Source organism: Lampris incognitus, chromosome 5 (genome assembly GCF_029633865.1).
Source record: "Lampris incognitus isolate fLamInc1 chromosome 5, fLamInc1.hap2, whole genome shotgun sequence".
Taxonomy (NCBI): domain Eukaryota; kingdom Metazoa; phylum Chordata; class Actinopteri; order Lampriformes; family Lampridae; genus Lampris; species Lampris incognitus.
In genome coordinates this window covers 3,454,556-3,467,141 of record NC_079215.1, presented here as the reverse complement: position 1 = coordinate 3,467,141, position 12,586 = coordinate 3,454,556, and the positions used below count along the sequence as shown (strand labels likewise).

Genomic DNA, 12,586 nt, shown 5'->3' with positions numbered 1-12,586 from the left:
ACTGTTGGGCGAAGGAGAAGGAGAGGGGGAAAGCATGTCCAGAGGCAGCTAGAGAGGAGGAAGGGTAGCCATGTGGAGGTGAGAGTTGGAACTTTGAATGTTGGCACTATGACTGGTAAAGGGAGAGAGCTGGCTAACGTGATGGAAAGAAGAAAGGTAGGCATACTGTGTGTGCAAGAGACCAGGTGGAAGGGGAGTAAGGCCAGGAGTATCGGAGGTGGGTTCAAACTCTTCTACCATGGTGTGAGTGGGAGGAGTAATGGGGTAGGGGTAATTCTGAAGGAAGAGTATGTCAAGAGTGTGCTGGAGGTGAAGAGAGTGTCAGACAGAGTGATGAGTATGAAGCTGGAAATTGAAGGTGTATTGCTGAATGTTATCAGCACATATGCCCCGCAAGTTGGGTGTGAGATGGATGAAAAAGAAGAATTCTGGAATGAGTTGGACGACATGGTGGAGAGGGTACCCAAGGAGGAGAGAGTGGTGATTGGAGCGGACTTCAATGGACATGTTGGTGAAGGGAACAGAGGTGATGAGGAGGTGATGGGAAGGTATGGAGTCAAGAAGAGAAATGTGGAAGGACAGATGGTGGTGGATTTTGCGAAAAGGATGGAAATGGCTGTGGTGAATACATATTTCAAGAAGAGGGAGGAACACAGGGTGACGTACAAGAGTGGAGGAAAGTGCACACAGGTGGACTATATCTTATGTAGAAGGCGCCATCTAAAAGGGATTGGAGACTGCAAGGTGGTGACAGGGGAGAATGTAGCTAGGCAGCATCGGATGGTGGTCTGTAGGATGACTTTGGAGACCAAGAAGAGGAAGCGAGTGAAGACACAGCCGAAGATCAAATGGTGGAAGTTGAAGAAGGAAGACTGTTGTGTGGAGTTCAGGCAGGAGTTAAGACAGGCACTGGGTGGTAGTGAAGAGTTGCCAGATGGCTGGAAAACCACTGCAGAAATAGTGAGGGAGACAGCTAGGAAGGTACTTGGTGTGTCATCTGGACAGAGGAAGGAAGACAAGGAGACTTGGTGGTGGAATGAGGAAGTACAGCAAAGTATACAGAGGAAAAGGTTGGCAAAGAAGAAGTGGGATAGTAAGAGAGATGAAGAAAGTAGACAGGAGTACAAGGAGACTCAGTGTAAAGCAAAGAGAGAGGTGGCAAAGGAAAAGGAAAAGGCGTATGGTGAGTTGTATGACAGAGTAGACACTAAGGAAGGAGAAAAGGACTTGTACCGATTGGCTAGACAGAGGGACCAAGCTGCAAAGGATGTGCAGCAAGTTAGGGCGATCAAGGATAGAGATGGAAATGTGCTGACAAGCGAGGAGAGTGTGCTAAGAAGGTGGAAGGAGTACTTTGAGGGGGCTGATGAATGAAGAAAATTAGAGAGAAAGAGAAGGGTGGATGATGTAGGGATAGTGAATCAGGAAGTTCAGCGGATTAGCAAGGAGGAAGTGAGGGCAGCTATGAAGAGGATGAAGAGTGGAAAGGTAGTTGGTCCTGATGACATACCTGTGGAGGCATGGAGATGTTTAGGAGAGATGGCAGTGGGGTTTTTAACTAGATCGTTTAACACAATCTTGGAAAGTGAGAGGATGCCTGAGGAGTGGAGAAGAAGCATACTGGTACCGATTTTCAAGAACAAGGGTGATGTGCAGAACTGTAACAACTACAGAGGTATGAAGTTGATCAGCCACAGCGTGAAGATATGGGAAAGAGTAATAGAAGCTAGGTTAAGAGGAGGAGAGGTGATGATCAGCAGCAGCAGTATGGGTTCATGCCAGGATAGAGCACCACAGATGTGATGTTTGCTTTGAGAATGTTGATGGCGAAGTATAGAGAAGGTCAGAAAGAGTTGCATTGTGTCTTTGTAGATTTAGAGAAAGTATACGACAGGGAGGTGTGGTATTGTATGAGGAAGTCAGGAGTTGCAGAGAAGTATGTAGGAGTGGTGCAGGATATGTATGAGGGAAGTGTGACAGTGGTGAGGTGTGCGGTTGGAATGACAGATGGGTTCAAGGTGGAGGTGGGATTACATCAAGGATCGGCTCTGAGCCCTCTCTTGTTTGCAATGGTGATGGACAGGTTGACGGACAAGATCAGGCAGGAGTCTTCGTGGACAATGATGTTCGCGGATAACATTGTGATCTATAGTGAGAGTAGGGTGCAGCTCAACTCTGGCAAGTTGGAAAGACGACATGACTTTACTGTAACGCAGCCTTTAACACCGAGAAGAGACGGCAGGTACGCCATATCACCACGTCCAGACCGTTGTGGTGAAGAGGGAGCTGAGCCGGAAGGCAAAGCTCTCAATTTACCAGTCAGCCTTCGTTCCAACCCTCACCTATGGTCATGAGCTTTGGGTAGTGGCCAAAAGGGTGAGATCGCGGATACAAGCGGCTGAAATGAGTTTCCTCCGTAGGGTGTCTGGGCTCAGCCTTAGAGATAGGGTGAGGAGCTCGGACATTCGGACGGAGCTCGGGAGTAGAGCTGCTGCTCCTTCACATCGAAAGGAGCCAGTTGAGGTGGTCTGGGAATCTGATTAGGATGCCTCCTGGGCGCCTTCCTTTGGAAGGTTACCGGGCATGGCCAACTGGGAGAGACCCCGGGGTAGACCCAGAACTCGCTGGAGGGACTACACGTCCAATCTGACCTGGGAACGCCTTGGGATCCCCCAGGAGGAGCTGGAGGGCGTTGCTGGGGAGAGAGACGTCTGGAGTGCCCTACTTAGCTTGCTGTCACTGCGACCCGACCCCGGAGAAGCGGCTGAAGATGAGATGAATGAATGAATGCCTGACTTACATTGTGTGTGTATGTGTACACTAAGGAGCAGCAATACATAGAGGCCATTCTAAGGGACATTCCCCAAACTCCAAGACTTTCTCCAGCTAAGATAAAGACACCCCAAGAATGTATCAGAATGACCCAGCAAAACCCCACCAAGTAAGACAAAACCACTTTATTTCTCAACCTCAGCATTTCTCATCTTGGACATGAACAAACACGTCCACTTATACGCGGCTCAAGCACTGTCCGTAATATTTACACGTTTGTTTCCCTGTATCCTCTTAAGGCTGCGTAACGGGTTGAAAGCCGATGCAACAGATAATCTGAAACGTAGGGGATGGTCACGATTCTCTGCTGTGTTATTGGTCATTTGGAATTGGGCACGGGTGACCCAAGACCACATAACATTCCTTAAGATCTGATGGTTGAATGGAAATGTTTACAGACACTTTGTCCAACTGGGGCCGTTTCTTCTTCTGCTGTTTTCGCCGACAGGAACTGATTGGGATGTCTTTAGCCTCTGGCTGGTTGGCCCATTTGCGGCGGTACTCGCAGAAATAGCAGCTCTGGTTGACGATGAAGTAGACGCCTTTGGTTTTTTTTGTACAGCGGCATTGTCTGTTGCATTTAGGGCAGTACTTTAGCAGCTCCAAGATGGACTCTTCATCAATAACATGCTGTGTTTCTGAGCTGTAAACGGGACACGAAAAACAGCCGTTAATTATCAGTGATGGATTGGGAGGGTCTCTAGAGAGCAAAAACATGAATTGTCACCATGAATACTTGAACATTGAATGTAATGGCACATGATAGAGGTTTTGGTAAATGAACCTGTCTACAAAAAAAGTTAACTTTAAAAAAATAATATAGTATATGTGGCACACAAGCTACGCCAAATTTTGTCTGAGCTAATGAACCTTATATCAGATCGGGGAAAGTGGTCTTCATTATTCAAGACTTACCTTTCCAACTTTGCAAGGCGTTTCTCGTTTGCATTTACATCGGCGTCCTTGCAGCGTACTTTAACTTGAATGCCTGTGGATGTATATCAGTAAAGTCATTACTTACTGAGCACAGAAGACAATGAAAGATGACTACTCGATAGCAAATAGGAATTCAAAGGCAGTGCTTCCCACTGATGGTTTGGCCAGAAACTTCCTCAGAAAATAAAGGTCTCATAAGAAGAAAGCCACATTATTTGACATTGTATTCTTACGACTTTGTTCTCTGGATTTAACCCATCCTACTGTATAGGAGCAGTGGGCAGCAGCAGCACCCGGGGACCAACTCCAGTTCTTTTTCCTGTTGCCTTCGTCAGAGGCACAGACAGGAGTATTAACCCTAACATGCATGTCTTTTTGATGGTGGGAGGAAACCGGAGCACCCGGACAAAACCCACACAGACACGGGGAGAACATGCAAACTCCACACAGAAAGGACCTGCGACGGCCTGGGGTTCGAACCCAGGACCTTCTTGCTGTGAGGCAACAGTGCTAACCATTGGGCCACTGTGGTGCCAAATAAAGGTAACTTCTAGTTATGGTCACCAAAAATCATCCCGGGAAGTCGCTATCATAACTCGTATATGAATGTCTAGACTAGTAGTTGTATTTTGTTATTAATATTTGAATATGTGCAAAATAACACTTGAAAAAATTTATTCATTTGCAAATGTGAAAAAAAAAGAATTGTACTTGGACACAACTAATTTATCATGTAAATCACTGTATACAAATATCATTTTAGATGTAACACACCAGCGTTGACGGTACTATTTACAGTTCTTGATAATGGCTCTGTCGTTCAGTGCTGATAGGTGTGCTCAAACAGAACCATTGTTAATGTTATGAGCTGCAGCTGTGTTTATCCTGCTATGCTAACGTCACAGAGCACCAAGACCAGCCTGGCATGTTTTTAACCTTTATATGGTTTTTAACCTGCAGACGTCAGCAAACCCACTGAAATGGTCTGAGGTTAGGTTACTCTTTAAAGGTGTGGACTAATGATCTGCAAATCACCACTTAAAATCCTCAGAATAGCTGTTAAAGTGAATTCCTAACACTGATCTCCATCAACAATTACTGTTTATGTGACTATGGCTAAAATCTTTGTGAATTTGGCACTAAAAAAACCCTCTGAATTATGTTTTCCTCTCTTGGATCAATGAGGAGATCTCAAATTTACTCATACCTCAACGATGAATTCTTGTAAACGTAGTCACACACCCACCTTTGCTTTTTGTACGGGTAGGCCGGGTGTACATGTATGTCCCTTTTTCTTGCACTCGGAGGTTGACATACTGACAGGCAACGCTGTTTGTTTTAGACTCACTTTCAGAGCATCTAGCAGTAGGCAGATCACTAGGGCGTCCTGACGGACGCCCTAGAAGAGCAGGTGAGATGAGGTCACTAGAAGAGACAAACTAACAGAAACAAGGGTCAAGTTAACTATGTCCATGTTGAATATTTTATTGGATCTCGCTCATGTTAAGAAATATCTCAATTTGTGCAGGGCTTTTATAAGCCTTTAAAATTATCTCTCTCAAAGGTGTAATGCTGCCTTTTCCATAAAATGTCCAAGATCTGTGGCCTTGAAGATACTGTCAGTACTACATTGTTCACTCTCAACAGGGCAGTTAACACTTACCAGAGGTAGCATAGGTAACGTGGGAGTTAGAAGTACAATCCCTGCCGGAGAAACCAACTGGACCATTGTGGTTCTGCTGTTTTGTACTTGGAGGCTTGCTTGCTGACAGGCAATATTTTTTCCGATGCGTTCCATGGTAGAAGGATCACTAGAAGATGTGGACTAACAAGCACGGAAACAGGGTTCAAGTGTTAGTGAAAATTGTGAGATCAGTCAGTTGTGTTCCAAGTACAAATTCTTTTTACATTTTTAACAGAGGATTGTGATGTGGTGGAGATCGGCTACTTTTTCATTTACTTTCATAAGGTATATGGGGGCGATACCTTATGTGCACTCCCAAATCAAGTTGTGCCTTTTTTGTAAATAAGCGCTACTGTGAAAGCAAAGTATTACAAACTATAGACATATCATACATGTGTATTCTTACTCCAAATCCAGGGCTGGGTTGAATTTGAATGCAAGTAACGGCATTACGTATTCACAATACAGAAATGAAGCATCTGTATTCTGCCCACATCACATTCTGAAACCCCAGTATTCAGATTACAGTGTTCATCCATCCATCCATCCATCATCCGAACCGCTAATCCTGCTCTCAGGATCGCGGGGATGCTGGAGCCTATCCCAGCAGTCATTGGGCGGCAGGCGGGGCGACACCCTGGACAGGCCGCCAGGCCATCACACAGGGCCAACACAGACACACACACACACACACATATCTAGGGACAACGTAGCACGGCCGAGTCATCTGACCTACATGTCTTTGGACTGTAGGAGGAAACCGGAGCACCCGGAGGAAACCCACATAGACACAGGGAGAACATGCAAACTCCACACAGAGGATGACCCAGGACGACCCCCTAGGTCGGACTACCCCAGGGCTCGAACCCAGAACCTTCTTGCTGTGAGGCGACCGCGCTAACCACTGCGCCACCGTGCCGCCATTACAGTGTTCAACCCTGTCCAAATCTACGCAAAACCTCTGCCACAGTATATTCAGAGCATTCCAAACAATCTTTTGTCGACACATTCGAATGTGTTGTATTTGTTCACTCAGAAATAAAATGACAGGATGTGTTGATGTGACACAAAAAGAGTTTCTACAAGAAGTTAAATCAGATCTCAAGAATGCACCTCTGTTTGCACAACTGTTCGGGTGCAAAGTTTCTCATGAACCTGGCTTCTAGCTTACGCAATAAACTGACATTTAGTTTCACACTACCATCTGTGCAGATCAGGGGTATGCGCGCATCTAAAAAAATATGAAAATATGCTATTGTAAGATTTCACTTTTTTTTAATTTAACATGAGAACCAGTGGTAAGAAAATTGGCAAAACATTTTTTATGCAACCCCACCACTATTCTCTCCTCGCATTCTATCTCCTCGCATGCCGCCGTGCATCACCCAGATGGGTGCTACATATTGTCACAGCACAGTGTCCCCATCACTGCATTGGGGCATTAGGATTTGATATTTTGTTATCATTATTTTTTTTAAAAATTAGGATCAGAGGGAAGACTGCCCCCTACTGGCCCACCAACACCACTTCCGACAGCAACTCAGTTTTCCCGAGAGGTCTCCTATCCAAGTATTAGCCAAGCCCATACCTGCTTAGCTTCCATCATTTGGCAGAGCCAGGGTGCATGTTGGTATGGCTGTGTGAAAGCAATTAAATTATATGGTGTTCGGGCAGCACGGTGGCACAGTGTTTAGCGCAGTCACCTCACAGCAAGAAGGTCCTGGATTCGAACCCGGGGGTAGCCCATCCTTGGGGGTTATCCCAGGTCGTTCTCTGTGTGGAGTGTGCATGTTCTTCCTGTGTCCGCATGGGTTTCCTCCGGGTGTTCTGGTTTCCTCCCACAGTCCAAATACATGTAGGTCAGGTGAATTGGCCGTACTCAATTGTCCCTAGGTGTGAATGTGTCGGCCCTGAGCTGGACTGGCGGCCTGTCCAGGGTGTCTACCCGCCTGCCACCCAGTGACTGCTGGGATAGGCTCCAGCATCCTGTGATCCCGATTGCGATAAGCGGCTTGGATAATGGATGGATGGATGGAATTGCCCATGCAGTTTCTTTTAGGTAGGATTTCATAGAAACGCCATCAACAGAGATGGGAGTTAAGGCGTGATCCATCCCCTTTAACTGGGTCAAACAAATCAATCTTTTGAGTAAAGTTTCTAAGTGTTTCCAAAACGTTAGCTTGCTTTTCTGGGCTGTTGGTTAGCAAAACAACATTATTCTGACAATCTAGACTTTAGCTCTCTTAAACTGGTGCAAAAGCATTGATTTTACAATGTCAATGTTGAAGGGTAAATTTGACCATCATTATTGCAGCTGTTCTTTCGGTCTCGAACGATACCTGAATTAAAGGGAACAAAAAAATAACAAATGCCATGTCTTCTGCTTACATTTCTGACTAGATTAAACAGCAAATTGCAAGTTGGAGACCCTAGTGCAACAGTTTGTAGGAAAATTATGTAGGAACTAGATTTTCATAAAAACACTTATATACCACATCTGTGGTTGTTTTTAGAATTTTACTTGCGCCATCTAAAAAAAGCCAAACAGGAAGTGATGTTACATAAGGGAGAGCAGACAAGTTTAATGGTAAGAAATTAATGGATGTTAATACTAGTTTTGACACTGAAGAGGTTGTAAATGTTTGTTCAGACACATATGATGGACCGCAGCCTTATAATTATGAGCCTGCTAGGCGTCCAAGAGACCAGGATTAGAAGGAATAATGTTCAGAGGAGAGAAATTGAGTTGTGGTGAGAGGAGAACCAGTGGAGAACTGGCCAGGTTTCTTGGTGAGTGGCCGGCGTTAGCGTATAGATACTACATACACGTGTAGCTCTGTGGATGCTAGCTAATGATATGTAATGCTCCCAGAAAGTTGAATCAGTTCATCTGGAAACCAAGTTTAGTGGGAGAAACGTTTCATCGCTTATCTAGTTGACTTCATCAGTCTCAGCTGACTGCAGGTATCCCCAACCTCATAAACAGCAAAGTCGCATAACGACCGAAACTGGTGATCTATTTCATGTGATTTTGGAAGTTAGCAAACATTAGAAAACAAGATTTACTGCACAGTTCCCGTTTTCGACATGCTGAATCTCTGATGGATCTGTGACCATTACCCCCGCTGACAGCAGAACTAGAAGCTGCTGCAGAAGGTGGAGCTGATGAAGCCGCTGTGTGCGCTGAAGAGACTGCAGTAGCTGTCAGTCTCACTCAGCCCTGGCTTCGACAGCCCATCCTGAACTCCATCACATTATTGGGGAGGTAATCCTCAGGTCTAAAATGAGCACCACACACGACTGCGTTTGTAGTAATAGATTTAGCAGTGAAATCCCGTCTCTTCACCTGCACAAAACGCAGCCAAAATGCAGGAAAGCAAGTCAGTAGGAGCAAGACGGAATACCTATGCCTGAATGAGAGAGAGGACAGCGGAATGGTGAGGATGCAAGGAGTGGAGGTGATGAAGGCATATGAGTTTAAATACTTGGGGTCAACTGTCCAAAGTAACAGGGAGTGCAGAAGAGAGGTGAAGAAGAGAGGGCAGGCAGGGTGGAGTGGGTGGAGAAGAGTGTCAGGAGTGATTTGGGACAGAAGGGTACCAGCAAGAGTTAAAGGGAAGGTTTACAAGATGGTTGTGAGACCAGCTATGTTGTATGGTTTGGAGACAGTAGCACTGATGATAAGACAGGAGGTGGAGCTGGAGGTGGCAGAGATGAAGATGATAAGATTTTCATTGGGAGTGATGAAGAAGGACAGGATTAGGAAGGAGTATATTAGAGGGACAGCTCAGGTTGGACGGTTTGGAGACAAAGCAAGAGAGACAAGATGGAGATGGTTTGGACATGTGTGGAGGAGAGATGCTGGGTATACTGGGAGAAGGATGCTGAATATGGAGCTGCCAGGGAAGAGGAGAAGAGGAAGGCCAAAGAGGAGGTTTATGGATGTGGTGAGGGAGGACATGCAGGTGGCTGGTGTGACAGAGGAAGACGCAGAGGACAGGAAGAGATGGAAACGGATGATCCGCTGTGATAGTAGTAGTAGTAGTAGTAGTAGCAGTAGTAGTAGCAGTAGTAGTAGTTAGTAGTAGTAGTTTTTCTAAACTGTAATTACACTGTAGAACAAATTTCTTGAGTCGTAATTAGTATGTCTCCTCGCCTGCACAAAATGCAGCTTGAGAGGGAAAGTGTGGACTCGGTGTCCCTACAGGCCTCGGTGTCCCTACAGGCCTCGGTGTCCCTAAAGGCCTCGGTGTCCCTACAGGACTCGGTGTCCCTACAGGCCTGGGTGTCCCTACAGGACTGGGTGTCCCTACAGGCCTGGGTGTCCCTACAGGACTCGGTGTCCCTACAGGCCTGGGTGTCCCTACAGGCCTGGGTGTCCCTACAGGACTGGGTGTCCCTACAGGCCTGGGTGTCCCTACAGGCCTGGGTGTCCCTACAGGACTCGGTGTCCCTACAGGCCTCGGTGTCCCTAAAGGCCTCGGTGTCCCTACAGGACTCGGTGTCCCTACAGGCCTCGGTGTCCCTAAAGGCCTCGGTGTCCCTACAGGACTCGGTGTCCCTACAGGCCTGGGTGTCCCTACAGGACTCGGTGTCCCTACAGGCCTGGGTGTCCCTACAGGACTCGGTGTCCCTACAGGCCCCGGTGTCCCTACAGGCCTCGGTGTCCCTACAGGCCGGGGGTTGTGCAGGTCACCGTGTCGCATGGTTATAACGGGAGAAGTGGGATATACTAAAAGTACCGAAAAGACCCAACTCACTACATCACGACCCCTTGAGCTGAGCTGAGGCAGTACCGGGGAGACCGACCCCCTTCTGTCGGACCCTTTAGTTGACTGGTTTGCACCACTCTGACGTGACCACTCGGGGTGACCCGCACCGCACTTAAGGTTCTGGTTCCGAGAGTTGGGTTTGGGACCAAGCCCTGAAAGCACCGTCGGCGGCTCCATACGGCGGAACGTGGAAACGTAGCCGCCTGCAGTGGTACCAGTACAGCGGTCAACTCGCGGCTAGCTAAGCGCTAGCAAACAGCTAGGGTAGTTAACGCTGCTGATAGACCCCGCAGCAGGAGTGTGCTGGGTGCAGGAAGTTCTGATTCGGCTGAGTAAGAGCAGTACACGACTTACCGCCTGGCCGCCGCCCGCTGCCGCCGCCGCAGGACGAACCGTCGGCACCGCGTCCGCCTTCAGCAGCAGCTTCTTGTGGAAGCCCAGCAACCTGGGCATGAAGTTGTGGAAACACTCCTCACTGAAATGAGCGTGGCAGATCCGCAGCCCCTGCAGGTTCGTGGGCATGTGAGCCTGGTGTCGGTATATAAACTCCAGCCATTTGGCCAGTATAGCGGGGTGCTTGGGTAGGTAGTGGAAGGAAGCTCCAGGGTCCGGTTTACATCCAACAACCGCACACTCCACCATGTCGACCGTCTAGACCGTGTGCCTGCGGCTGCAGGACTACTCCGGAGTCGCTTCTACTTCTACCTCCTCCTCTTCTACTTCTACTTCTACTTGTTCTAGGAAAAAAAAATCTTCTTCTTCGTCTTCTTCTTCTCTCGATTTACTGGCGGGTCGTAAACAACTTTACGGTGCATACCGCCACCCACTGTACAAGAGTGTAACATCATGTCATTTTACCCTATTTCTAAACCTCTACCCATCAACCCTTGCGTCACTTAAGGCTGTTCCTTATTTTTCCTTGGTACAGGTACCACTGAGGCACACCACTCTATAGGCTGACATGTCCCGTCGCTCGTTCGGACTGCCGCACTAACTCTGCCGCCTTGTCAAGACTTAAATCAGATGTTAGCTGCAGCTGCTTTCTCCAGTATGCTAGGTTACTAAGCGGTCGCTGATGTTTTCGTTCTTGGCTTCTGCAAAAGAGTATGTGTCCGACAGCTCGTGCAGGCTTCTGATATACTCCCCTGCGCTCTCACCGGGGTTTAGCACTCTGCCCTCTCACCGGGCTTTAGAACTCTGCGCTCTCACCGGGCTTTAGCACTCTGCGCTCTCACCGGGCTTTAGCACTCTGCCCTCTCACCGGGCTTTAGCACTCTGCGCTCTCACCGGGCTTTAGCACTCTGCGCTCTCACCGGGCTTTAGAACGCTGCGCTCTCACCGGGCTTTAGCACTCTGCGCTCTCACCGGGCTTTAGAACGCTGCGCTCTCACCGGGCTTTAGAACTCTGCGCTCTCACCGGGCTTTAGAACGCTGCGCTCTCACCGGGCTTTAGCACTCTGCGCTCTCACCGGGCTTTAGAACGCTGCGCTCTCACCGGGCTTTAGAACTCTGCACTCTCACCGGGCTTTAGAACGCTGCGCTCTCACCGGGCTTTAGAACGCTGCGCTCTCACCGAGCTTTAGAACTCTGCGCTCTCACCGGGCTTTAGAACTCTGCGCTCTCACCGAGCTTTAGAACTCTGCGCTCTCACCGGGCTTTAGCACTCTGCGCTCTCACCGGGGTTTTGAACTCTGCGCTCTCACCGGGCTTTTGAACTCGCTGGTGAACAGGGGCTCGTTCGTGGATGACGTTAACATTCGGTTCAAAGTAATTGTCCAATTTGGCTAACACAGTCTCACAATCTTCCTCATCCTCCCCTTCAGCAAACTGTAGAGATGTATGGCACATAAAGCACGCAGGAGAACATGGATGACTTTTAGCTTACGGTTTAATGAACATCTTGCAGCATGGATGGCAATCTTATTTATGATCCGTATATTTGGCAAAGATTTTACGCCGGATGCCCTCCCTTCCTGACGCAGCCCTCTCCATTTATCTGGGCTTGGGGCCGGCACTAGGAATGCACTGGCGGCTTGTGCCTCCTCAGTGGCTGGGTTTACGGAGCTGCCAGGGAAGAGGAAAAGAGGAAGGCCAAAGAGGAGGTTTATGGATGTGGTGGGGGAGGACATGCAGGTGAGTGGTGTGACAGAGGAAGATGCAGAAGACTGGAAGAGATGGAAATGGATGATCCGCTGTGGCGCCCCCTAACGGGAGCAGCCGAGAGTAGTAGTAGTTGCAGCATGGATTGCTTCCAATCTCTACTTCCTGTTTCCCTGTATGTCATTTCCTTTGTACTACACAACAACACTTCTGGTGAAAACAATACTCAAAAGTTAGCAGTGACATCTAGTGGTTAAAATGA

General features: G+C 47.9%; 1 protein-coding gene across 1 annotated transcript; it reads right to left on the bottom strand.

The window, feature by feature from the left end:
- Positions 1–2,942: 2,942 nt before the first annotated feature.
- LOC130113409 (uncharacterized) lies at positions 2,943–10,950 on the bottom strand. Its single transcript, XM_056281002.1, has 5 exons — positions 10,579–10,950; positions 5,432–5,593; positions 5,015–5,207; positions 3,748–3,820; positions 2,943–3,475 (listed from the first exon to the last, which is right to left on the bottom strand). Exons 1-5 carry the CDS (start codon positions 10,864–10,866, stop codon positions 3,145–3,147), a joined length of 1,047 nt encoding a protein of 348 aa, XP_056136977.1. The 5' UTR covers positions 10,867–10,950; the 3' UTR covers positions 2,943–3,144.
- Between the last annotated feature and the right edge of the window lie 1,636 nt (positions 10,951–12,586).

What these genes read in the sequence shown, in the direction of transcription:
- LOC130113409 (XM_056281002.1), bottom strand. Translation starts at nt 10,866, where the DNA reads ATGGTGGAGTGTGCGGTTGTTGGATGTAAACCGGACCCTGGAGCTTCC. An exon ending in CAGCGGGCGGCGGCCAGGCG is followed by an intron (nt 5,594 to 10,578) that starts GTAAGTCGTGTA and finishes CGTGCTTGTTAG; the next exon opens with TCCACATCTTCTAGTGATCC. An exon ending in CGTTACCTATGCTACCTCTG is followed by an intron (nt 5,208 to 5,431) that starts GTAAGTGTTAAC and finishes TGTTTCTGTTAG; the next exon opens with TTTGTCTCTTCTAGTGACCT.